Consider the following 25,941-nt stretch of genomic DNA (forward strand, 5'->3'; position numbering starts at 1 on the left):
ACTTCTGGTATATTGCATTCCAGCAGCTTTAGTGAACTAAAGCACATGAGGAGGCTGTATTCAGTGTACGGGGACTGCGGAGCAGGATCTGGAGAAAGAAGGACCCATACTCTCTCCTGTCCCATTGCAGCCCTTCCTTCATTATACATTTACCGATCACCTTCTGTGGGATAGAAATAAAACAAAAGTCACCCAGAGTCAATAATCTCTCTCCTAATATGTGTCAGGTTCAAGGTAGTCATCATGATTTGTGCAGACAAGTATGATTGCTAATGAGTATTTGTGAGGTAGAGAGCATAAAGACTGAAAGTGGGGCTCTCTCCTTTGTAATACATTTTATAATAACATTGTCTCTAAAGAATATATGCACCCAACATAACAATGAATGGAGTAGGTTTTCTCCATCTGTCTGTCATCCCGAATCCATTCTCCACCCTTCTCTGCCTTTCTGCCACCCTTATGACCCCAATGGGCTGCATCACCTGGGCTCCCTCTCCACTTGGCTTCTGTGGGGTTGGCCAAGGGGAGGCAACAGCAAGGAGGGAAGAGAGGTTGGGGGTGTTTCTTCCCCACTCCTTCTCTGCTTCGGTGCTGTATCTCTGACTGTAGCTGCATCCTTCTGTGACTATTATTCCCTCCAGGTGACCTCACCTCCCCAGCTCCAGCTCTCACTGGACCCCTGTCCCTCTGGTAATGGCTTCCAGCGGCTCCTGGTGCCTCAGGACCTCAATATCCTGTTGGTTCCTGTGACCTTGCCCACCTACCTGTAAGTGGTCCCTTCTTTGAAGTCTAATCTTTAGCTGAACCATCTAAGTGGAATTCTGCTTCCTGCCAGTGCCCTGACTAGTACAGAGGAGAACATGCAGACATCACGTGAGGAGTTATTTTCCACTAAAAACAAGAAGTTACACTGTACTTGTTTTTTATTATTCAATAAGTGATTTCTGACTTTCAACACTTTCCTGCTTACCCTGTTTCCATGAGCTTGTCTCGCAGTGACACCAGTACTGACAGCAAATATTGCACGCATGATTCATGGTGGATGGTCCTGAAAGCTCCTGCCAGTGCAGGGTCAGTGGCCTCAGGTCCCTGGGCTGAAGTTATAACGATGCAATTGTGCAGGACTCCAAGGTAGGAATCCCCACGTCCCAGGGCAGCAGGCAGAAGTGAGGGTCTATCTGTCCCCAGCCCCTCCAGGAGCCCTTAAGGGATGTTAGTTACACTTGGGAACAGCCACAAACATAGCATGGTTTTAGGTGCTGGAAGGGTTCTCAGCCAGTCCTTGCCATGTTCCTTACATACTTGCTGAAATTCCTTGAGGACACCAGGTTTTTCCATAAATGGCACATATATCCTGCAAAGGCAAACAGTGGTGTGAATGTGTGACTGCATTTCCAGTGAGGGTTGAAAGGATGGTATCCAATCCTGTCATGTTAAAAAGCAGGAAAACATCTGGTACTGGGAGCCTACCAGAACCCACCTGCAGGTGAAAAGGTACATGGGTGGGGAAATTACGCTGAATTTCCTGACTTCACTGTCCCAATGCCTGTTGTTTTCCTCAGTGGTGGACACTTCGGAAGCAGACAAACAGAAGCTGCTGTCCTCTGGGGGCAGTACAGGGCACCTTAAGCACCCCGGATGCTAGTTGCTTAAGATTGGCTTTACGCCCATATTGACATTTATTGGGCACCTACAATATGCCAGACACTGCACAATACCTAAGCAAATTCATTTAATTCTTAGAAGCCCATAACATAGGTGTAAGTCTTGTCATCTTAATTTTGTGGCTCAGAAAACCGAGTCTCAGAGAACTATGTAATTGCTCAAGGTCATATACCTAGTCAGACGGAGCAGGATCCTGAGCTCTTAACCTTTTCGTGACATTGCCTGCCTGGCATAACCAGCATCTTACACTGTGGCGACCTCCACGCTCATTGCACCTGTGAATAAACAAGGATGTAGCCCAGTTAGAACAATAAAAGATGTTTGTGAAAACCAGAGGAACTGCTCCTGCTCTTCTGCCTCCAGAGGGTGTTATTGTGGCTCCCCCTAAGGAGGACTCCCCCCAAGGATGTCTCCCCTGAGGATTGTTCCCCTGAGGAGGGGTCCCCCAGAGGAGTGCTCCAATTGATGAGTGCTCCCCCTGAGGACTTCTCCCCCTGAGGACTTCTCCCCTAAGAACTGTTCCCCTGATGAGTGCTCCCCCTGAGGGGTGCTCCCATTGATGAGTGCTCCCCCTGAGGACTGCTCCCCCTGAGGAGTGTTCCCACTGAGGACTGCACCACCAAGAACTGTTCCCCTGAGGAGGGCACCCCCTGATGACTGCTCCCCCTGAGGAGGGCTCCCACTGAGGAGGGCCTCCCTTCATGCCGTGTAATTTCTTGTGGCAATTTTGCCTTATATATTTTTCAAGAAATATAACAATTTTCCCTATTTTAGAAATATATTAGTGTATAGTTAGTTGTTCAAAATACTATTAGTAATTTGTAAATCTCTACTGTATCTGTAGTTACTTCCTTTTTCTCATTGTGTGGTTTCTTATTTGTACCTTCTAGTTCTCTTTTCTCTTGAAGTAATCTTAAAGAGACTGATCTACTTTATTAGTCTTTCTGACACTTCAGCTTTATTAATCCTCTTTAATTTTTTTTTTGCTTCCCTATTTCATTGATTTCTGTATCACCTTTATTATTTTTTATTTGTTTCTTTCATTTGTTCTTTTCCCTCTTCTTGAGTTTTACTTTTTGTTTTATTTTCAACTTGTTTTCTATCTTGATAAATGTGTTTCATACTATGTTTGTCTTTAAATACCACAGCAGATGTGGTACAAATTTTGACACATAGTGCTTTCATTATCATTCAGCTTTAAGTATTTAATGACATCCTTTGTGATTTCATTTTTAACCCCAGTGTTATTTATTAATGTATTATTTAGTTTTCTGAGATAGGTTTTTTCACTGTCACTATTTTTTGGAAAATATTCTCTCATTTAATACTTTAGACTGGAAAATGTAGACCAAATAGTATTCATTCTTTAGACTTCATTACAATTTCCTTTGTGACTTAGTATGTAATTATTTAAAAAAATTATTTCATGTGTGCCCAAGAAAGAATATATATTCTCTGTTGAGTATAGATACATTGAGCTTATTAATTGAAATATTCAGATGTTCTATGTCATTGCTTACTTTTTCTCTGCCTAACCCATTTAATTCTGAAGGAGTAGTTAAAAATTCCAACTAAAAATCAATGATTTGTCTATTTCTTTCCAAGTTATATAATTATTATTTCATATTTTTGAGGCAACATTGTTAGGTGCATACATGTTTTGAATTAGCTGGATTTTAAATTTGGGTCTGGGGGAGGCCATGGTGCATGAGATAATTTTTTACTTACATTCCTATGGAGAGAGGGGTGCCATAAGGGGTGAACAGGAAGCATCATTGGCTTGGGAGGCCCAACCAGCAGGTGGGGATCACACAAGCAAAACAAGAGGAACCCGTGGGCTTGGGCCTTTAATGTGTGCAGGGGAGGATGTCAGTAGACTTCCCATGAGAGTCAAGGGCTGGTTGGTTTAAAGCAATTGCACATGAAAAGGGAAAGGTACTGGAGGTCCGAGGGTGGTGGGCATGGCCTGCTTATCATTGGGGACCAGCTGTGGGTTCTGGCATGGGTGATGTGGGTGGTGGCCATGGATGTGTGTTTGAGCTCTGGGAGAGTTAATTCCCCAGGGCTGGAAAGCTGCTTATTAACTAGGCCAAAGTCAGTATTGAGGCAAATGGTTTAGCCAAAGTAAGATGGATGCCAAGCCAGCTCACACAAAATTTTGATAGTTATAACAATATATGTTTGGTCTATTATTATTTTTACCAGTACATGATTTCCTTCTTTGTCCCTAGTAATATTTTACCTTTGAATTTTCTTTTATTAGATATTAAGATTGCTGCTTCAGCATTCTTTCGTATCGTATCCTGTTGATACGATTTTAAATTTCGATATCCATTTATTTTAAATTTTCCATATTCCTTTGTTGTACATATGTCTTTTGTAAACAACATATTGTTGGATTTTTGAACAATTTGAAATGCTCTGTTTAGTGGTTTAATCCATTTACATTTATTATAATAACTTTACCTTAGGACTTATTTCTGCCATCTTATTTCATATTTTCCATTAATTATATATTTTTTCTCTTTTAACTTTCTTACTCTTCACTGAATAGATATGATTTCCTTCTGCTGACTTAAAAAAATGCATTTCTTTTTGTTCTTATGGTGGTTAACCTTTACTTATTTTTTTTTATCCTGGTTTATCAAACTTATCAATACCTATTTCCTCCCTCTAACAAGACAAGTAATTCAATGTTTCCTCACCTCTTTGGTCTCTGCTTTCCTTCCCCTCTCCCACACCCAATACACACAACCACACACACGCATACACACACACAATGCTGATATAGCAGATAGACTTTTAGTTCTGGGTTGTCACGGACATAATTTTTCCTTTGTAATTTCTTTTAGTAAAACAATCAGTTTTACTAAATTATTTGATCAACCTAATTTCTCATTTCTCGACAGCATCCTGTTGAATTTATTTTCCCCTAAGCTGAAAATTTATTCCAAGGGTGTTTTCAAGGTGAATCTTCATATGGCATAGTTTCTGAGGTTTTGTATGCCAGAAAAATATCTTTACAATTACAGAATATTTTTTAATATCCTCACTTTTCAAAGTCAGTTTGGTTGGATATAAAAATTTATGTAACACTTTTTTTTAACACTTTGAAAATACTACTTCTTTGTATTCTTGCAGTCAGGATTGCTGCTGAAAAATTTGATTTCAATACAATACTTGTTCTTTTGTATGTGAACTACTTTTTCTCCCTGAAAATATTTAAAAAATTTTTCTTGGTCTTTGATGATTGTAATTCACAGGAACATGTCTAATTGTGGGATTCTTCTCTCTCTTCTATATAACTCCATATCACAGGCTCCATTTTTTCCTCTATGATTATTTTTTTCTCCTCTGGAATTCCTATGATTTGAATGTTGGCATTTTTATCCTTCATACCTCTTAGCTCATATATATATTTATCTCATTTATCTCTTCATATGTTCCCCTGCCTTCTGGGACAAGTCCTCTGGATGATCTTGTATCTCCTTACTTCACTCTTTGGCTGTATTTACCCTGCTACTTATCCTAAACATAAAAACTTGTCCTAAACATAAAAATGTTTTTTTATTCCAACTATTATATTTTTTATACCTGATATTTCTGCTTGGTTGTTCTTGCAATGTATCACTAATATCTTCCCTAATCCAGTTCCTGACAAGACAGTGAACCAGCTTGTGCTGCTGGTCCCTTCCTCTAAAAGTAACTCTTGAGAAACTACAGAAGAGAAGAATGCATGGATATGGGAAACTAACATAAAAACTGAGAAACCTCTGAGAATACTGAAGGCTCTGTGAGCCAGAGTGTGGGGAAGAAAGCTGGAAGGGCAGGTGTCCACCATCTGGGGTGGAGAGCAACGGGGTGAGCAGCAGACGTGTAGGTCAGCAGAGAGCTTGTAAACTGTCTCTGCCTTTCCCTCTACCCTGCCTTGGTTGACCACTGCCTACTCATCACCACAGCAGTCAGCAGCAACAGTCCAGTTGGCCTGATGGGGGCCGTGGCGGAGGGAGGTCATCTGAGGCAGGGCCAAAGCTGCTGAAAACTGATGAGAGCGAACAAGCCACGGTCTTTATCCACATCCATTAACTTTCCCCACCCCAACCAACCCTAGTTGGTGCAGGCAGGGAAAGTTTACACATAAATATATACCCATGACTCTCTGACCAGAGGAATTGTCTAATGGAACAGCGGCAAATAAGCGTGGTCAAAGGAGTTCCATGTTTACGTCCCATGGTTCATCATTTTTTCCTTCCTAAACTCATCTGAAGGGACCCAAACCAAGCCTGAAATTAGGCCCATCTGAAACACATTACCAGACAGGATGGCTGATTCCCTCAGGGAAAACATGGGCTCACGGTCTCAAAAAATGAAACACCTGAGGAATATGAGCACCATATGAAACAAACACTAAACACTACACAGCACAGGAAGCAGAATTTCAGGAACACATAGACCAAGAACTTAAAATAGGCATCATAATACATTTTGAAAGCCTCTCTGAGGAGGTCACCTTCAACCTGAGATCTGAAGGAAAATTTGGTAGTGTGGACAGTGGGGACAGCATGCGTGGTGGCCCTGAGGTGGGGGACAAATTGGTGAGTCTGAGGAACCACGTGGTTCAGCCCAATGAGCACAAGAGGGCCCTGAGGAGCCCAACATTAGAGGTTGAAGAGAGAAGGAAAAGCAGGAAGACTGAGATGAAACTGCCAGTTCACTTCACTGCTGAGACTCCTATGGACTGCTATTTGGGGTAAGCCACCAAAAGACCAGAACTTCCTATCTTCATATGACCCTCCAGGATGTTCCAATCCCTCAAGCTATGTGGATTTATTTTCCAACATAGCTGACTTCTTGACTGTTTTTCATAAAATGCTGCATTGTCAATAATGTCCCCAGGTTTGATCAGTCATTGATGACTGATAGACCTGTGGTTCCCCAACTTGCAAGTCCATACAAACTACCTGGAGAGATTGTTAAGAATACAATGTTAGGGTCCCAACATTATCTACTGAACCATTTGTTTTTTATAGGCTTTAAGAGTAGTCTTATGCAGCTGGCCTGTCCACTGCTCAGAGGGTCCATTCTGTGGTACACAGTCAGTGGGAGGATGTACAATCTCAGAGGGCTGGTGAAGGCAGCACAGATCTCAAGCATGGCCCATGTTTCCCATGAGTTGGCCACCTCGTGGAAGAGACCCCAGCAGAGCAAACAGTGTGCCTTATGTATGTAGATGCCACATATATTCACATCCCTTCCTTTCATCAGGAGGGTAATCATGCATTGAATCAATTGGCTTGTGATATTTTCAATAAAGTGCTATGAGCATTACTGAGAAAAGGTCATTGCCCTCAAGAAGCTTGTTAACTATACATTTCATTAATTCTAAAATGCACATATTTTTCACATTTTAACATCTCTGAAATGGGATTGTGCCTAAAATTGATTGTCTTAACATTTGTTATAATGCAATTGAGAGTGCTTTTTTTTTTTCTCTTAGTGGTATGTAAAAAGATGGCACCTCTTACAATCAATGAAACCCAGTATTTGAAAAAGGAACCACGTAGCTGTGGAAACTGGTAGCTAACAGAGCCTTGCTCATGCTGTCCCTTATATGGGTAGCTCTGCACTTCTGCCTCACCACTTATGCTAATAGATTATGACTAACTCAACAGTCACTGCCTCCAGAAAGCCTTCTGTGTTTTTCCTAGAACCACCTACTCAGTCTGGATTTGAGGTCCTTCCCCTGGGCCTCTGTCCTATACTGATCACACTTTCACATTTGTCCTATGGTTAGTCTGCCTCCCCCACTACATTGTGAGCTTCACCTATGTGTTCCTAGTGCCAACATAATAGAGGTTCAGTAGATGTTTGTTGAATGAGTGAATGATGACGGATTGAATAGTTACAGACAATATATGTTCTGGACCATTTGGGATTTCAAGACAAAGGCAGAGCCCAGGGTGGCTAAAACGGTCAGAAAAGGCTTCATGAAGGGAGTGGGATATGAGCGATTCTGGCAGGACAGCCGATGGAATGGCTCCAGATTGCAATGAGGAATGAGGAGGGGGCAGCGCTAAGACCCTCAACTCTCCTCCTGCAATGATTGTTACCTGGATGGATTTGTGTATTTGAATTTCAGGAGGCTATGGAGTTTCATTCATTATTGTCCTTAATAATTAACTCTGGGTGCTAAAACAATAGATGCTGAGGTTCAGAGGAAAAAGCAGTTCAACCTTCAGTGAGCTCTCACAGGAAGTCCTGAATATACTTAATGTTTGTGGTTTAGACCTCAGCGTTTCCTGTCAGAGCTTAACAAGTTTTAACAAGTCAAGAAGTCAAGGAGAAGGCGGGCTGACGGGACCACAAACATGATACCAACCTTTCAAAGCAGGTGCCTTCTCACTGCCTATTGTTTTAGAACTTTAACTGAAAACTCTTTTTGTCTCCCTGCTTCCCCAAAGTACAGCTAGCATGACAGCTAGCTGGAGATGGGGTCTGACCTTTTAATAATGGTGCTTTAAGACACTTAGGATTTGATTCAACTGAGTTCTCTCTTAGCCTACCCTTTTGTATGTTGACTGATGAGCTCATGGCTTCTGCAGTATTTGTGGATTCCCCTCTTTTCAGGGGTGACTGCATGGATCATTGTGACCATGTCAAGGAAGTGAGACCTTAACGATTAAATTTTCTGGTGCCCCTTGTTGAACTTTGTGCACAGAGGTTTCAAGTCAATTATACAAATATACAAAGAGGTTGTTGGGCCAGGCTTTGCAGCTGAGACCTGGGGAGCATGTTCTGGTTATTCTGAGGGGGATTAAAGTGGCCCAGGTAAACTGGGTTGACCAAATTTGATCCTGCTGTCACGCCAACCAGCTTCCTTATCAATCAGCAGCTTCCTCTCCTCGATGCTGGGCTCCTTTCTACAATGAACAGACACTGGGGGAGGCAAGTCAACACTTTTATTTCACTTCTACTTGCAGAACAGTGGGCAGGCATCCACCAGAGTGCATATGAAACCATGAGTCTCTCAAGCAGATAGGTTGCTTTTAGACAGAGGCACAGCAACACTTGCCTGCTCAACTCTGCAGATGATCTGAGACAGAGACAAAATATCTCCAGGATTTTCAGGCTCGGTCACCCAGCATCCTAACAATTGCTCTTTAATTGTTCTTCCCTTCCTGGCGTGATGGAGATCTGTGGAGAGGCCAGCGACTCCAGATGTTAGACCACATGGTGAGACAGAAGGTTTAGATGTAGCTGTGGCCCTGGAGCCTCTGGAGCCAGGATGCTCAACACATGGGGATCACTTGACGTAGGGCAGGCGTGCACACTCTGAGTGGAGAAATTCCGCAGTGCTTTTTATAGGAAACGGTGGTCTCTACCTCTTCATAATTAAAGGAAGGGGCCACCTGTTTCAGACGACAAAATTATGAGCTTTCTTCGGCTCCGCAGGGAGGTTTCTGTTGCACACGAGGTCTCGGGAGAGGAGGGCCCTTCTGCTGGGGAACCTGTGGGCCCAAAGGAGGTTGCAGCCTCTTCTGCTGCTGGTGCTGGGCACGGGGGCCAGGAGGCACTGGACGATGGCCAGGTGCTTGGGAACGATGGCCAGGTGGTGCGGGAGGTTGGGAAGCTGCTGGCTTTTGAGGGGTTGATCCTGGAGTTTGTAGGGGTCTCCGACCCCTTTCATCGGCAGTTATTTTGTGGGCTCGTATCTCCAGCTCTTCAGCTGCAAAATAAAACCTCTGAAGAAGTCACCTTCGCAAGATGTGATCATTGTAAACATTTATCGAGTACCTCCTGTATAGAGGCATCCTGAAAGCTGCTTTGGGGGATTCGAGGAGGAAGCAGAGGCTGCCTTACCCTCTCAGAATGCTGGTTCTTATGGGGGAGACAGAAATGTTCACCATTAAAGTAGAGCGAGATCCCAGGCTTCAGAACACGAAGGAACCAGAGCAAGGAGACATGGGTGGGGGGCTTTGTACCTGGGTCTCCCGAGAACAGAGTGAGCACTCACCCCAGACACCTGCCCCCCTGCTGTCCTAGGGACCAAGCCCTGAGAGTGAGCACCTCGTGGTTAGAGCCCCTTATAACAGGACATTGACTACGTCCCTTCAAATGGGTTTCTATGTTACATCTGCCTTTCACCAAATTCTGCTGTAAAGTAACCCACATTCTAGTGAGGATTGGCATATTTGCAAAGGGCATTTTAAACCTCAGAAATTTACTTGCTGCTCAGAAATTTATAAGCAAGCTCCATCCGCTTTAGCTTAGGAGGGAAAGAAGTCCTCCTCTCCTCAGCCCCCCCTGAATTTTCTGCTTCATGTGACTTAAGTCCATGAAGACAGAGGCCCATCACTAATAGTAATGCAGTTTTTTCCTCTGCTTTCTAAAAATCACGCAGGGAATTTGTGAGGATGCTCAGCTGCTCTAGCCCTGGAGGGCCCCACTTGCCCCCTGTGGCCTCCTTTAGGCTACAAGTTCGGTATTCTAGTCCCTCAGCCCAGGGCCATCCTTGCTCCTGAGGGAGATAGGAAAAGGAACTTCTCCCTGGGGTAAATTAATGATCTCTTACATCTTTATAGGCATGTGTGGCTTAGGAAACACAGTCTGTCTCTAAGCATGACTGCAATGCCTGGGTAACGATGCCAATCCAACCTGTCTTCTCTTACTCCTAGAAATTCAAGCATTAGGCTGCTTTGAATGCTAAGGCTCAAGTCAGGCAATGTGGTTTTGAGCTGTGAGTGGCTATGTGCTCTAGGCATGACAAGAAAAGGGCACAAAAAGGTGAAAGCACATTCTCTCTGTCATCTTTGGCGTCCTGAGTAACTGAGGTCATGCCCGGAAGGACTTGGAGAAGACTTCGATCCTCCAGCCCAGTTCCCGGCTGTGGGGTAGTGGAAGTCATCCTTTCCTTCCCATATGACAAGCCTGGGCTGGCCGTTTGTTTACAAAATGGTTCATCCACCATTTTTTCCATTTGTTCTTCCAACATTTATTCCCCACCCTCAAGGTGCCAGGTAGTGTGTTGAGGGGCAAGGATGACTTGGACACAAACACTTTCCTCAGGAAGCCTGAGATCAAGTAAGCAAGTTGAAGCAGGACTGCAATCACAATGTCATCTCCTGTTAGAGCCCAGAACAACCAGGGAGTGCAGACAAAGAGCCATGAGATCCAAGGAGCAGTGTGGTGTGGTCAAGTGGCCAAGACTTTAGGAGGGGTCGGAAGGTCAAGGTTAGCTATGGCTTTGGACAATTTGCTCAGAATAGAACTGTGTGTCCTCTCTCTCTACATAGGTCCCTACAGCTGTGTCCAAGCATGCCCACACCAGCAACTTCAGCCGCGACCTAACCATCTAACCACCTGCAACAAGGAAATCCTCTAGGCTCATCGTCCTTCTCCCTTATCTGAACCTCTTGGCTACTCAGTCCAGGGCAGGACTAAGCAAGCAAGGTACCCAGGGTACAAAATTTAAGGAAACACTCACTCTCAGGGTCATCTAAGTGCAGGATCAGGCCCAAGAATGAGTACCTCCTTAAATTTTGTGCCCTGGGTACCTTGCTTTCCTTACCTTAGTTGGGATTCAACCTACCAACCATAGGATTTGAGACAAATAATTTAAACTCACTGAGCTTAAATTTCCTCATTTGTATTAATATTATGTGTCTCGTGAGATTGCTGTGAAGATTGGATGAGATAATTAATATAAAGCATAGATATTAGGCCCAAGTGACTGCTTTGTCAACATGAGCTAATCATAGTGTTGGTCCTTGCAGCTTGGGAGAGCAGAGATTGCCTTGTCATGAAGTAGTAGGTGCGGTGCACCTCAGAAGAATACATGGTTTTGACCATTAGGTGATGGAGGAAGGGCCTTGGCTGTGGGAAGGCGAGGGGCAGAGCAGGGTACAGAGGTGAGGAAGCCACAGGTGCCTCTGGGGCTCAGCCAACAATTCTACATCACTATGCATGAAGGGTGGTGGTGGGAACCGCAGGCACTAAGTTTAGAAACATGTCTCAGGGGCCATGCTGTGGGCAATGGTGGGGTGGAACACGAGGTTGAGGGGCAGGGGCCTGAAGGGGTGACTGAAGGAGAGCTTCGTAAAGAAGTCTGAAGCAAGAAAGCCAAATCTCAAAGGAGTGGGGCTCAAAGGCCTGGGCATGCTGGGGTCACTTTAGGGAGGGACAGGGGAATGAGGGGACCCAGCCCAGCTGTGAATATGCAGATTGCAAAGAATCCAAGGGGCCTGCCAAGCTAGAGGCAGATCCTACCACTGTGGGTCTGACTTCTCTCTGCTGGGCTTGCCTGCTGGATAGTGTCCCCAGGCCCCCATTCCAAGGCCTGTACAAGACCCGAGTTTGACATTCTCTGAACACATTGCTTTGGGTGGCCCGGATGCTCCCTGAGCCTGATCCCCACTTATAAGCATGGTCTTTTCATTCTTAATGGGTTGTCCAATTGGCCCAATACAAGGAAAAAACACTCCCAGCCTTAAGATATTTCCCCTAAACCAGAACATTGGAAAGGGAGGCATAACCATGCTGTTGTAGAACAGCAGACTTCCTGTGAGTGTGTGATACCCTGAAATGATTTTACCTGTCTTCCTAGGAGCTTGGTCCTGAACACGCTTTGGACCATGCCCTCAGGAAGGACACGAATGTTTGTTCATAGAAATGATGTATTGAAGCTAATCTTTCTACCCATGTAAAAATGTTTGGCTCATTCAAAGTATGTACACACAGCTTTAACCAAGGTTGGTGTCAGGTAGGTGGTAGATTCCAATGGGGCCAACATGGATTCAGCTTCTGAAAGCTCCTTAATTATCACCACGAAGAATTTGTTTTTCAAAAGCAAGCCAACCTCAAAATGGAACAAACTAGAGCCACTGGATACAGCCCTGACATTCTGAAACTACCCACCTCCATTATTCTCTTTCTAGACCCAAGGTGTCATCACCATGATGTTTCTGATGGGATTTTGCCTGAGTCTGTGGTGGGACAAAAGAGGAGGAACTTACCATTTCTCCGACGGTTCTGTTTTTTCCTGTTGTTGATGCAGAAAATGAGCAGTGCCACACAGAGAATCAAGATGAAGCCTCCTCCACAAATGCTGATGATGTGGTAGATAGTCAGACCTTTCTCTGCAAGAAGAGAAGTGAGATGGTGAGGAGGGGTCCTGTGCACAGTGGTCATCTGATTGCTCTGCCCACAGCCCCATTCCTCTTGGACTGAGCAGATGAAAGAGCTTGATGGGGCTTTTCAACCCCACAAAGGGCCAAACTCATGGAGGGTCATGAGTTGTGTCAATCCCCTCAGAAGGCTCCTTCAGGAACTGTTCTTCCGGACTAGAAATGCCTGATTCTTCATGTGCCAATGTGCTGTCCATCGCTCCCATCAAGGAGAGCATCACAGAATTTTAGATCTAAGAAGGAGTCCAGAGACAATCTAGTGTAGCCTCTAGTTGCACAGAGGATGCCAACAGGGTAGGATGAGTTGCTCAAGACTCACCATGACAGTGCCCTCTCGATCCCTCTAAACAGCCCCTTCATTTCTGTTTCTGTACTGTTCGTTCAGCTCTCATCTCTTTGGTTGCCGTCCTCCACTGTTACTTTTCTCACCCTCTTGATCAATCAGCTTCCAAACACTCAGGATAAATACATCACTTGTCCAGCCCAGCCCTCTGACTTCACAGCTAGCACCCCCCCTCCCAGATTGACCTTGGCCTGATGAGAGAAAATCAGACACACAGTGAGTAAGCAACTGCACAAGGATCTGAACGTCAGCTCCCAGACCTTCAGTTGCTGTAATGCAAAGAGAAAAATGATGACTTAGGTATTAAGAGAAATGAGTTTGAGCCCGGGCTCTTTGAAGCAAGAGCTGTGTAACCTTTGGCAATTTACTCCACCTCTCTGAGCCCATTTCCTTCTTTGTAAAATGAAGATAATGAAACCTACATTACAAGGTGGCTGTTGAGAGTCAATCCAATAATGGATGTGAATATGCTTTGTAAACTGTAAAAAAGCACGCAAGTGTGAAGTCCTGCTCTTAGGACTCTGCACTGGTGTTACTGTAGTCTGTTCCCCAGGAGGAGGGTTGGGTTGTCCACACTTTGTGAAACAGAAGTTAGACAGGCAGCAGCTAGGGGTCAGGGATTGGTACATATAGAGAACAAACTGGAGCTTAGCCTCAGAATCACAAGACAAACAAGTTCTTCAGCCAAACATTCCTAGGAAGGTACTGTCATACACAGAGCATAGATGGGCCCCAAGCCAGAGGGTGAAAAACCAAACTTAACAGCTCTTCAAGTTGCAGTGGTTTGTTAGTCATTGGCTTTCTTGACTCATTCTTTGTCTGCCAGTTTCACAACTTCTCTATGCTCTATGGATAATGAGGCTTCTGTTATAGTAGCAGGCATAATCCTAAACCTGGGAAGACTAGGTCAAGAAAAGATTTGGGGTCTTTTAGGCTCCACTGGCTTGGAGGAAGAGGGGCAGCTGATGGACTCATCTCATGCTGAGCTGAGAACTCCCCAGATTTGGCCCAGGGTGGGACAGGGAGGGACTGGGAATAAGTTGGGGAGCATGTAGTTACAGCCATGCAGCCCCAGCTCTTCTCTTGGACTCCACTGGCAGGGCCGCTACACACTTAGGCAACACCCTACAAAGTCTGTTCTCAGGTTTGTCCTTGTGAGCACTTCATGGTGCTTAACTCAGAGGCAGTTGTGGCTCTGTCATTCAAAAATATGTCTTCGCGTTCTCTAAATCCAACTATGCGTCCTTCCTCCACTTCCTCTTCCTTGTGGAGATAATGCATCCTTAAGTTTATGTGATGGAGTACTACTTCTGTGTGTGCAAACCTGCTCCTTGCTCCTAGGACTTGGGCTTTAAGCACGTACCTAATCTGGGCCAAATCATTAGAGTCTGAGCATTCATTGCTCCTGTCTGCCTTGGCCATTTAGGAAGAAGTGTTCTGATTCCTTTTAGGGTCTTCAAGAGCATCTCCCCTTCCCCAGTCCTCCCCCAGGGACTCCTCTTATCTCTTTAGTGGCCCTTCCCTGGGCCACTCTACACCATATTTACTCTACAGTGTGGAGTACACTTACTCTACACCATACTTACTCTATACCATAGAGTGTACTTAAGTATGTACAGTGTAAAGTAAGTACTTACAGTGTAGAGTACTTACTCTGCGGTGTACAGTATACTTACACCGTAGAGTAAGTGATATGAATGTCTGAGCCTTGGAACCTTAGCTTCTCCTGAGGCCTGCCCATTCTCCCTCTCTAACACCTACACATTTTTATACTGGTGGGATTTAGTTAAAATGAACACTGAGAGTAGGTTTCTATAACAAAAATAACAATAACAAAAAAACAATAAATAAAATTAAATAAAACAAACAAACAGAAAAGAGTAGGGTTGCCAGATAAAATATGGGATGCCCAGTTAAAATTGAATGTCAGATAAACAATGAATAATTTTTAGTATAAGTATGTCTCATGGAAGATGTGGAACATACTTATACTATGTTTTTATTTGCTGAATCAGGCAACTCTAATCAAGGGCCTACAGAACACGGGAAAGAGGGAAAGGGGTGTGAAGTCAAGGCAGGACCACTTCACTCACTGTGCCTTCGTGATGGGGGTACATAGGGTGTGAAAGAAGGGAGCCAGCTCCACCTCTGTGTTCCTGCAAAAAAAACTTTATTCTACTCATTCCCACAGGTTTTTATAGCATACAAGGTAGTTTCCTATGTGACTGTTTTCAGGTATCTCAGGGACGGTGCATTTTTTCTAAAGTCAGGAGGACATGACGGTGTGTGTGTACAAGGACAAGACAGTAAACATAAGGGACAATCTCTTTGGCCCTGGGTGGGAGATAGGATCGCGCGGAAGTAGCCCAGCATCCTTATTCTTATCTAAGTTGCCTGCCTTCAGGCACACAAAATCTCGGCCTTCTCACAACCTTTTATGAGGCGGCCTCCCTGTATAACTTATCAAGCCAGGGAAACTTCCGTGTCTCCACAGTAGGGAGATGGCTGGTGGGTAAAATGAGGGGATTAAGTGACAGTGGTATAAGTGTGTGGATGGCAGCTTTTAAGAGGGTCCCCAGTGATCCCTGCTTACTGGTACTCATGCCTTTGGGTAATCCCCTACAGTTGAATATGGGCTGGACTGACTGACTTGCTTCTAACAAATAGAACAGAGTTGGAAGTGGTAGCATATCATGTCTGAGTTTAAGTAATAAAAAGACTGGTGCTTTCTCTTCTATCTTCTCTGAGGGAAGCTAGCTGCCTTGTGAGGCAGCTTGATGGAGAGGCCCCCAAGAGAGCTGAGAAGTGGATCCTCCCCCAATACAGCCTTGGCACGACTGCAGTCCCTGCCAATATCTTGTCTGCCGCCCTGAAAGAGACTTGGAGGCAGAACCACCCAGCTAAGTCACTCCAAGATTCATGACACATAGAAACTATGAGATAGTAAATGCTTGTTGTTTAAAGCCACTCCGTGTGGTGACAGATACCTAATACAAAGTGCCTTCTAACAAAGCCATCCTCTCTGCTTCCTGCATGATTCTTCTGTAAAAGACTTTCCCCTGACTACACACTAGCTCAGGGCTATTTCTAAGGTTACTGAGAAGCCACTGGCCACTGTAGCAATTCAGGGCCAGTGGCCAAGTAACTGTTTTGTGTTTGTGTGTGTGTGTGTGTGTGTGTGTGTGTGTGTGTGTTCTATTTCCCTTCAAGGAGGTTAACCAGACAGAACTGGAAAGAAAATCACTGAATATCAGATGAGTAGGTTCTTGGGGATCACGTAGTTCACCCTTTTGGTGGATCAGGAGGCCAAAACTCAGAAGGAAGGAACTCTGTCAAAGTCATCCAGCTAAATTTGCAGAGACTCAAACTAGAATTCAGGCCTCTGGCTCCTAGGTCAGAGGATGAACACCCTAGCAGGCTGCTTCTCAAAAATTTCTTCTGGAGGGTATGTCAAGCTGAGACTCTGGAGAGGGACTGAGACTTCTGGAATTTCAGGACGTGTTGGTGCTAGTCCAAATGTTGGGTTGTCCTGCTCTGTGATGGAGGAGGATGGCCTCACTGTGTAGACAACCTCTCTGACCTGGAGTTCTCCTTACCTCCACCCACCTAACTCCCAGGGTTTTTACAGCTTAGCTCTTATTCCTGATATGAGTTGCTGACAATCTCCCATTCAAAAAAGGCATCGTTTTTTGTTCACCTCTCCGTCATACCTTGGGAGTCAAAATCACAGTCACTAACTAGCTAAAAGACCTCTCTATGGGAAATGGGGTTTGGATGAGAGAACCTCTACAGCCCCTTCTACCTCATCAATTCTGCAATGCTTTCTCCCTGAAGAGGATTTTTTTTATTGCCTAAGGTTAAGTTGTGCTCTGTGGGATGACTCCCAAGATAGAGAACCACCTCCTTGAAGGCTCCCCTTGCAAGTTTCTTGGAGGAAAAGGCATGCTTTCACTTCTCATGAGCCAAGGCTGCCTCACAGCCCAAGACACCTCTGCCCTGAGCCTGGAAGGCTGTGTTTGTGACATGCATTTGGGATGTTCTGATCGGATGCTGGGCACGCACCTGAACACCTGATGTCCACCACACTGGTTTCCTCGCTGACTTTGTTACTTGCTGTGCACTTGAATGACAGATTTGAGCTGGGGATCCAGTTGTATGTGATGACCTTCTGAAGAATGTCTTTGAGTTTTTTCTTATTTTTATACAGTTTTAATTCAATTTCAGATCCTTTTATTACCTCACAGGTCAGGGATTTGTTGCTACAGTTCCAGGAGATCACTGGTTTTGAGACTGCCTCTGAGAAGAAAATAAAGATCCAATTCACATTAGGTCATTTTTTTATTCTACCAGACCTACCTATTTATGGAGGGGGAAATGGAATGAGTTTGGGACCAGGCAACAATTTCAAAGCCCCCTAGTTAGTTTTGAAAATAATTTTTATTTTCTTTCAGAACAAATTTTTTTTTCTTGTAAAGTTCATCAATGTGTCTATCTATAAAAAAGAATATCTTACATTTATGCACTGTTTTATAGCTTAAAACATTTACACATACATATCATTTAATCCTAACAAAATGAGAGGCTGATGTTTTTCTTCCCGTTTTTGATGAAATGCCCAATGCTCTGGGAGGTTAATAAATAATAGATCAGGATAGGAGCACACTCTTACGAGTCCACATTCAGTCATAAGAATAAGAGGGTTGCTGTGCCAGTTTGGCATTATATCCCACAAAACGCCATGTTCTTTAATGCAATTTTATGGGGGCAGATGTATGTATTAGTGTTGATTAGGTTGGAATCCTTTGATTGTTTCCATGGAGACATGACTCAATCAACTGTGGGTGAACCATTTGATAAAATTATTTCCGTGGAGATGTGGACCCTGTCCATTCAGGGTGGGTCTTCATTTAATCACTGGAGTCCTATAAATGAGCTCACAAATGGAAGGACCTCAGAGCAGCTGAGAGAGACATTTTGGAGAGCAGCTGAGAGGGAAATTTTGAAGATGGCCTTTGAAAACTGGCGCCTTGGACATACTAGCCCAGAATATCCCCCAGGATATGATAAGACAGGACCCCCAGTCACTTAGAGAGGAACATCCTGGGAGAAGGAACCAAGAATGCACTGGAGCTGAGAGAGGAGCTGGAACAAAACCCGGGATCAGCAGACACCAGCCATGTGACTTCCCAGATAACATAGGTTTTCTGGACACCATGAGCCTTCCTTTGGTGAAAGTATACTAGTGTTGATGCCTTAATTTGGACATTTTCATGGCCTTCAGACTGTAAATTTGTAACCAAATAAACCCCCTTTATAAAAGCCAATCCATTTCTGGTATTTTGCATAATGGTAGCATGAGCAAACTAGAACAGTCATCATGTCTTGATCCCCACCTGCCTCAGAAACTTGAGGGAGGCAATGCTTCATGAGCAGCCTGGAACCCTGCCCCAGAGAAGTCACAATACATGGGGTCTGGGACCTTAGTCATGAATGAGAAGGAGGCAGAGCTCCCACCCCTCCAAGGTCCTGGGACCAGAGGGTCAAGTGGTGCTTGAATATGGGGGTGCTCCAAGGAGGAGCTCATGGCTCTGGAGGGAAAGGGCACCGAGAATCAGGAGACCAGGTTCTGTACTTTCTTAGCCCAAAGCTGCATAGCTCCTCACTCTACCTCTCTGGGCCTCGTCTTTAAGAAAAGGTTAAGAAAAACATTCTGTGACAGTCAAAAAAGGATCCATGTGTGGCAAATCATTAGGTACTGATCTTAATGGTGGCAGTTCTTATATTCATAACCATAAACTCCTCGCCTCTTGTTGTCTGACATGATAATATTTAAAGGCTGCATCATAAAAGCAAAAGGCCCTGGCCTTGGCCCGAGACGGGCCAAGTTCAAACCCTAGCTCCACCACTTCCTTGTCGTGAGACCTTAGGCAGCTCATTTAAGGCCTTAATGTCTTCATCCACAAAATGGCTGTGCTAATATCTCCCTCCTATGGTGGTGAGTGAGGAGTAAATGAGTTAATTAAATGCATGTGGAAAATCTAGCTTTAATGCCTGGCACACAGGCCCTGGTTGGATCTGAAACTTAAGTGGGTTTGAAATTCTGATGTCCGCTCCATGGGAGTTTCTGTTTTAAATGCCCACTACAAGATCACCCTTGGACACTACTGGTGGAGTCATTCTAAAACGGTAAATGCAAGACTGACAGCTTCATGGGTAGGTCCCTTCCCAGGCCCCAGCCACCCTTGCTGGTCAGCCCCAGCCCAGCCAGCTCAGAGAATCCTCCTGCTCCAGAAACCAGAGGTCATAAAGCTTACTTTCTCTTTCTTCTCCCTCTTTCTTGCCAGACTCTCCTCTCCTCCTTCTTTTTCTTCTCTTCTGTTCTTCTTCTGATCCTTTACCCCACTCTCTTTCCCCTGCCTTGCTACCTTTCTTTCTCATTTTCTCTCCATTTATTATATGGATTGACACCTTAATTCTTCATTGATTCTTTCCCTCCCCAGCACCCAGTTAATAATACCTTCCCCAGGAATTTTCCCAGTCAAATTTCATTTCAGTCCCAATACCCAAGCCTGCAAAAACTAAGTGTTCTTCTCATCCCAGGATTCTGTGTGACCCAGAATGAAGAAAATGGAGAAATACCAGCCTACAAGCCAGGATCAGTGCATAGTCTAGGGGTTGGGTAGCAAGTGGGTGCCTGCTTTCAAAATGGAAATTTTCTTTCTTCTTTTTATGACAGTAACATCCAATCATTGCAAAAATTGATTAAAATATTTTAAAAATTTCAGGAAGATTAAACATCATCTGAAATTCCACTAGTGAGTCAATAATTATTAATATTTTGATGTATATCTTTACCTGATTTTTAATATGCAACTGAACACATGTACTTAATACTTAAAACAATAGCAACAAATTGGACCATGATTTTTTTGCCTGCCTTTTTTCCCTTACTGATAAATTATAAACTTCTTTTCCTTTATGTTCTTTAAGCATCTTTCATAAAGATGCACCTCCACCATGTTTTAATATAATGCATTCTTAATTTAATTAATAAGCCCCTAACTGTTGGGGACTTTTAAATCCTTTTCAGTATTTTACTACTATAAACAATGCAGTGAGGAACAACCTCATGCAGTCATATCTTTGTTCATATCCTCCCTGTAGGGTGGCTTCCGAGAAGTGGCATGGCTGGCTCAAGAGGGAGCAGTTGGGTAAGGCCTTCTCATAGATGAGAACAGTTTAATTCTGGCTAGAAGTACGGCCTTCACTACTGACATCTGCATGTAAGTTGCCCTCCAAGGCCTCTTCAGCCAGCGACTATGAAGCCCCCTCATTAACAGGCACCGGCACCATGACTAAAGCCAGAAGCATGGAGAAACAAAAGGTGGGGAGGGCACTCTCTTGAAGCAGGCGTGTATTATACCCCAGGCACTGCAGGGCACATTTACATACATTGTCTCATTAAAGGCTTTAATCTTTTGAAGTTATTTATTTATTTATTTATTGTTTGAAAACCAGACTCAGAGCAGATAAAGAATTTGCTCAAGCCCATAAGCAAGTAATGGCGACAGAACCACAAATTGAGCTAAGATGCTGAGTGATATTCACGTGTGTGTGTGTGTGTGCGCGCATGCACGCACACGCACACACATAACAGCGAGGTGGCTGCTACATCATGGAAAGGTCACTGTCCTTTGGTTAAGGGATGTGGTGTTTCTTTTTGGGGTAATGAAACTATTCTAAAATTGATTGTGATGATGTTTGCACAACTCTGTGAACATACTAAAAACCACTGAATTGTTCACTTTGAGTAATTGTGTGACGTGTGAATTCTATCTCAATGAAGTTACTAAAAATGTGTATATATCCTCATCCTTGTCAACAGGGGCCCTGGGTTTGAATCCTAGCTTTGGTCCCATCAAGTTATGAGATCTTGGACAAGTCACTTCTGTCTGGGTCTCTGCTTCCTTATCCATAATAAATGGATAATAACAACTACTTCTCAGGGTTGTCATTGAGCTTTAAATAAGATCATGTATGTGAAGCCCCTGACATAGAGCGGCATCAGTGAATGGTAGCCATTATTATCACTATACTATGAAATGAGACATGAACTGGATAGCACCTGCAAATGGCTGATGTTTGGAAGAGGACACTTGAACCCATACTACCTGGAGACATGGGATCTGTGGTTCCCAGACTCCATGATCAGAAGCCCCTTCTGGCTCCAGCCCCACCCCATTTCTAGAATGTATTCTCCATTCAAGGGCACAGGACTGGGGTGTCCAATGCTGCCCTATGCTGGGGCCCTGAAAATCTCTGGGATTGTTGGAGTGGGGCTGCTGCCAAGTCCCCATGGTGAGTCCAGGCCTGCGAGGTTGACCCTAGAGAAGAGGAGGGGCCCCTGCCTCTGGTGGCATTTCCTGTGTGAAGCACAGAAATGTTTCTTTGCTCACTGACCACAGGTCTCTGCTCTTGCTGGATTCCTGTTCCTCTCCAAGCCAAGTGTGGTTGTCATCTTCTCATTCCCCCTTATCGCTCCCTACCCAGTGTCCCCTGGACTTTCAGCCTCAATATCATTTCAATTCCTCTCTCTCTTTTGTTGGTCCATCACCCAAAGCATCTTGCCCATCTTTTTCCATATACAACGTGCAGTGTGTTCACACTTCCTCATTTTACAGGCACCAAAAGGTAAAGTCTCAGCCAGTGGTTGACAACTTTGGTTGCTTACTAGAGGGAGATTTTAGACCATGGTCCCAGGCTGCACAATGAGAAATTCTGATTTCACTGGACTCTGGTTGGGCCTGGATGCTGGTAACTTTTAACAGCTTTCCAGTTGATTCTGATGTACAACATGGTTAAGAATCACCAACCAGCCCCTTCTCACTCCACCTGGATTATAGGGGCAGCTTCTTGGCTGGTGTTCTTACCCTCATCTACAATAACTACTCCTGCCCTCCCAATACACAAATATACAAAGGCACACCCTGTGAAGTTTTTTACACATATCAGCAAAAATCTCTGTCCACCTTCAACCCACTTTGATGCTGGGCAGACAGAAACAAGGGCTGCTCATCCTCAAAGTCATTATTTCTAGACCTCTCCTATCACATAACTACTCCTTTAGGGCACCCTGGCTTGAAATTTTCCATCTGAAAGACTTCCTGTCTCCAACCAGCCTCTCCTTCCCTTCCCCACACCCCTAGCTGCTTGGCCCTTCATCACCCACATGGGATGGCCACCTTTTTTCTCTGGCCACTTGTTCTCCTCCTTCTGATTAAAGCCACCTTAATCCATATTCTCCAACCAGCCTCACAGCCCCTTAAGCACCTGGAGAGTTTTAGGCAGATGGACTTGCTTCGTCTGTCAACTATTTATTTCCACATGAGTGGTCTCCATCTCCCCCACCAGCCTGCAGTCCCCACTGGACAGGGGACAGACATTAGATTTCCCTTACAGCTCTCCAGGAGGCCAAGGAAAGTACTGGGGACATTCCATAAATGCTATTAACCAACTTGCTAAATAGGACTCATGCTGAAATGGAGGAATTTAGGAAACAAAGACTTACCTAGAATCTTCAACTCGAATGCTTTTTCCAACATGTTTTTTCCTTTCTGATCATATACATTTACCCTGTAGGTATTGCTGTAATTTCTCATCAGATTTTTAATTTTCAGAGTTCCATTCGAGAAGACCTCATATGTCTCCATGCTAGTTGCCTTGCTTTTTGTGAATCGTGCAATCCTGGTAGTTCCAATTTTCCACTGTATATCACTTATCGAATGATTTGCTTTAAAATCAGGAATGTCCAGGTAGAAGTCATGGTCCAGGGCCCCCCAGATGACCCCATTCTTGTCAGGGAATGCACCTGTAAAAAGCAAGACAGTTTCTGAGATCTTACGATTCATTTCCCAGGAAGGCTGGGGCTGCAGTCTCATCCACTCTTCCACTCATTACAAAGTCTCCAAACAAGCTTTTAGCTGTGACGAGGGAGACCCACACACTAACTTACCTTTGGTGGAAAAGTTGAAAATCAGAAGGTAGCTGGCTAAAATTTGACATGGGAGGTTCATCTTTGGAGTTAGTTTCCAGGCTGTGATTCTAAGCCCTTCCTGCAAAAAGATTTGAAGCAGGACTGAAGGAATCCACGCCCTGCGAGCTTTACCACGTGCCTCTCTTTTCAGGTTCTTTTACAGTAGAGTGTAGAACCCACATGCGCGTATGAACACACACACACACACACACACACAGAATCTGCAAACCAACTTTTCTGATGCGCTTCTTTGCTAAAGCAGGTGTGTTTGTAAGTACAGTGAGTGTCTTCTTATCATGTTGTGATCTTCACTACAATCTTGAGTGGGTTTTATTATCCCCACTAAAGAGAAGAGGAACTGAGAGGCTAATAAATCTCCCAGGATCACCTGTTAGTAAATGAGGGGAAATGCCACCATTCAGCCCCTCTTCTACCCACCATGCTGTGTTGCCTCTAACAAGACCACAAAGAAATATGGGTAAATGTCTGTAAGTGAATAGCAGAATACAAGTATGTATCCTATGATGCTTTAATGTTCTGAAACTGTTTTTGTGATAAAAAGGAAATAAATATGACTTGATCATCATATGTAAATGGTTGAAGTCCCCAAATCTTATGTTTCAGTATACATTTTACAACTCTGTTGTAATTTGACAGTTAGGTAGATAAAAGCTTTTTCCAAAACAAACAAAGAAGCATAGAGACTATGGAATACTATTAAGCAACAAGAACAAATGATTTAAAAACAGTTACATTGGTTGATATTACAAGTAGTTAAGAGAAAGGGATAGATACAGAAAAAAAGAGACGTGAAAGGGGACTGGGAGAGACAGAGAGAAAGGAAATTTGTGATACAGGGAGAGAAACAGGGTGATGCAGAGATGGATGTTCCCAGAGAAAGATGCACAGATAACACCCAGTCATTGGACATCAATGACAGATTTCCAAAGTAAATTTCCAGTTTTATAATTCTTTAGGATACAGTGAGTAAAATCTTAAAAGGTGTGCTTTTTTTTTTTCAACTTTAGGTAAAATATGGGTATTTTCTTTCAAAAAGTTGCCCAGAAGATGAAATTAGGTCAAATTAGGTCTACCATTGGGTAAAAGGAAGCCTAAATAGAATACTTACCTCATTGTTGCATGAGAATCCTTAACTCCCATCATCCTTAAAAATAAAGTACAGTTGGATTAAAGTTTTTTATGTTAAAGAAAAAAAAAAGCTCTAAGAGTGCTAAAGAAATATAGAAATACATTTAATATCTTTGAGTATGGAAGGTCTTTCTACAAAAAAATTAACTATCTAGAATTAATAAAGAAAAGATAGGCATGAAAATTTAAAATGTATGTACAGGCAAAAATCTAGTAAACAAAATGAAAAGACATGATAGAAAATATTTTCAATCTATTTGAAAAATTGTTATCTAAGATATATAAATATTTCCTATCAATCCATAAGAAAAAGAACGCAGTTTTAAAAATGGGTAAAGGATATGAACAATTTATAGAAGTATAAATAGATGATAAACATGTAAGAAGAAGTTTAACCTCATATATAGATATATATAATATATATATATATTAGTCCAAAATACCGTTTTTTTTTAAATCATCAGATTGGCAAAATGAGAGAAGATAATTTACATTATGGACAAAAATATGGGGCAAAACAAGAACAATATTGGAGTGAATGTAAATCAATAGCTCCAGGGAGGGGTCAGAACTTGGCACTTTTTGCTAAATTAAAATAAATAAATAAATAAATATATATATATATATTACCTAGTAATTTTAATTCGAGAAATCTATCCTACACACGTTTGCATACATGAGCAAAACTTCTGTTCAAGGATGCTTGTGGTAGCATTTTTTGGTAACAAAAGTTTGCAAACAATTAAATTATGGTGCACCGGTTTTATGAAATATTGTATAATAGTTAAAATAGAATGAAGTGGACTTCTCAGACATAGAATGATACCTTTGATAAATTATGTGAAAAAAGCAAGTTGCTAAACAACATACAGAGTATAACCCCTTTTAAAATATTATGCTATGTTACATTATTTTATATTATTTTTGTAGGGATGGAAACAAGCCTGGAAAGATTCATGGTGAACTTTTAACAGTGCTTGGCTCTTAGGCTTGGATAGTGAGGGAGCTGAAGGGAAACTTTTACTTTTTACTTTATCAACTTTTGTGGTGTTTGAACACATTATTTTTGTAATGAAAAGCACTGTTGTTATATTTTTAAATAAAGAAAACTTAAGACATACAGTTTTTAAAAGCATATGCAGATGAAACAATTAACATCTAGCTTCCTTTCTTTTAAGCAGTTGACCCACGAGCCATTGTCCACCTCCAGTCTCCCAGATCCATCCTCGACTACATGGAAACGGCCATCATTTAATCTGCCTTGGCTTTCAGGGAAGCTGTTCCCCTTTCCTCCCACTTGCCTTGTAGCTCTTCTTAGCTCTCATGGAATAAGTGGAAAGCAGCTTTCAGTTCTTCTTTTTGAAATATTCATTCTGTCCCTCTCACATCTAATTCAAAACAGCGTGATGCGAGTGGCTTGGAGAGGAGAAACTATGAATAAGAAAAGGATTGCTAGATCTGCTTACATAAACTTTTAAACTTTTATGTAAGAAAATTTAATGCTTAAATTGTCCAGAGCATCTAGGTGGGCTGATTGTAAAGCTTTGATAATGGATGGTGGTGATGGT

At 43.2% G+C, this 25,941-nt stretch overlaps 1 protein-coding gene across 1 annotated transcript; it reads right to left on the minus strand.

The window, feature by feature from the left end:
- Positions 1 to 7,431: 7,431 nt before the first annotated feature.
- CD2 (CD2 molecule) lies at positions 7,432 to 23,656 on the minus strand. Its single transcript, XM_037826277.1, has 5 exons — positions 23,204 to 23,656; positions 22,760 to 23,059; positions 17,254 to 17,487; positions 12,678 to 12,800; positions 7,432 to 9,391 (listed from the first exon to the last, which is right to left on the minus strand). Exons 1-5 carry the CDS (start codon positions 23,262 to 23,264, stop codon positions 9,093 to 9,095), a joined length of 1,017 nt encoding a protein of 338 aa, XP_037682205.1. The 5' UTR covers positions 23,265 to 23,656; the 3' UTR covers positions 7,432 to 9,092.
- Between the last annotated feature and the right edge of the window lie 2,285 nt (positions 23,657 to 25,941).

This window comes from Choloepus didactylus, chromosome 2 (assembly GCF_015220235.1).
Source record: "Choloepus didactylus isolate mChoDid1 chromosome 2, mChoDid1.pri, whole genome shotgun sequence".
In the NCBI taxonomy this organism is placed as follows: Eukaryota; Metazoa; Chordata; class Mammalia; order Pilosa; family Megalonychidae; genus Choloepus; species Choloepus didactylus.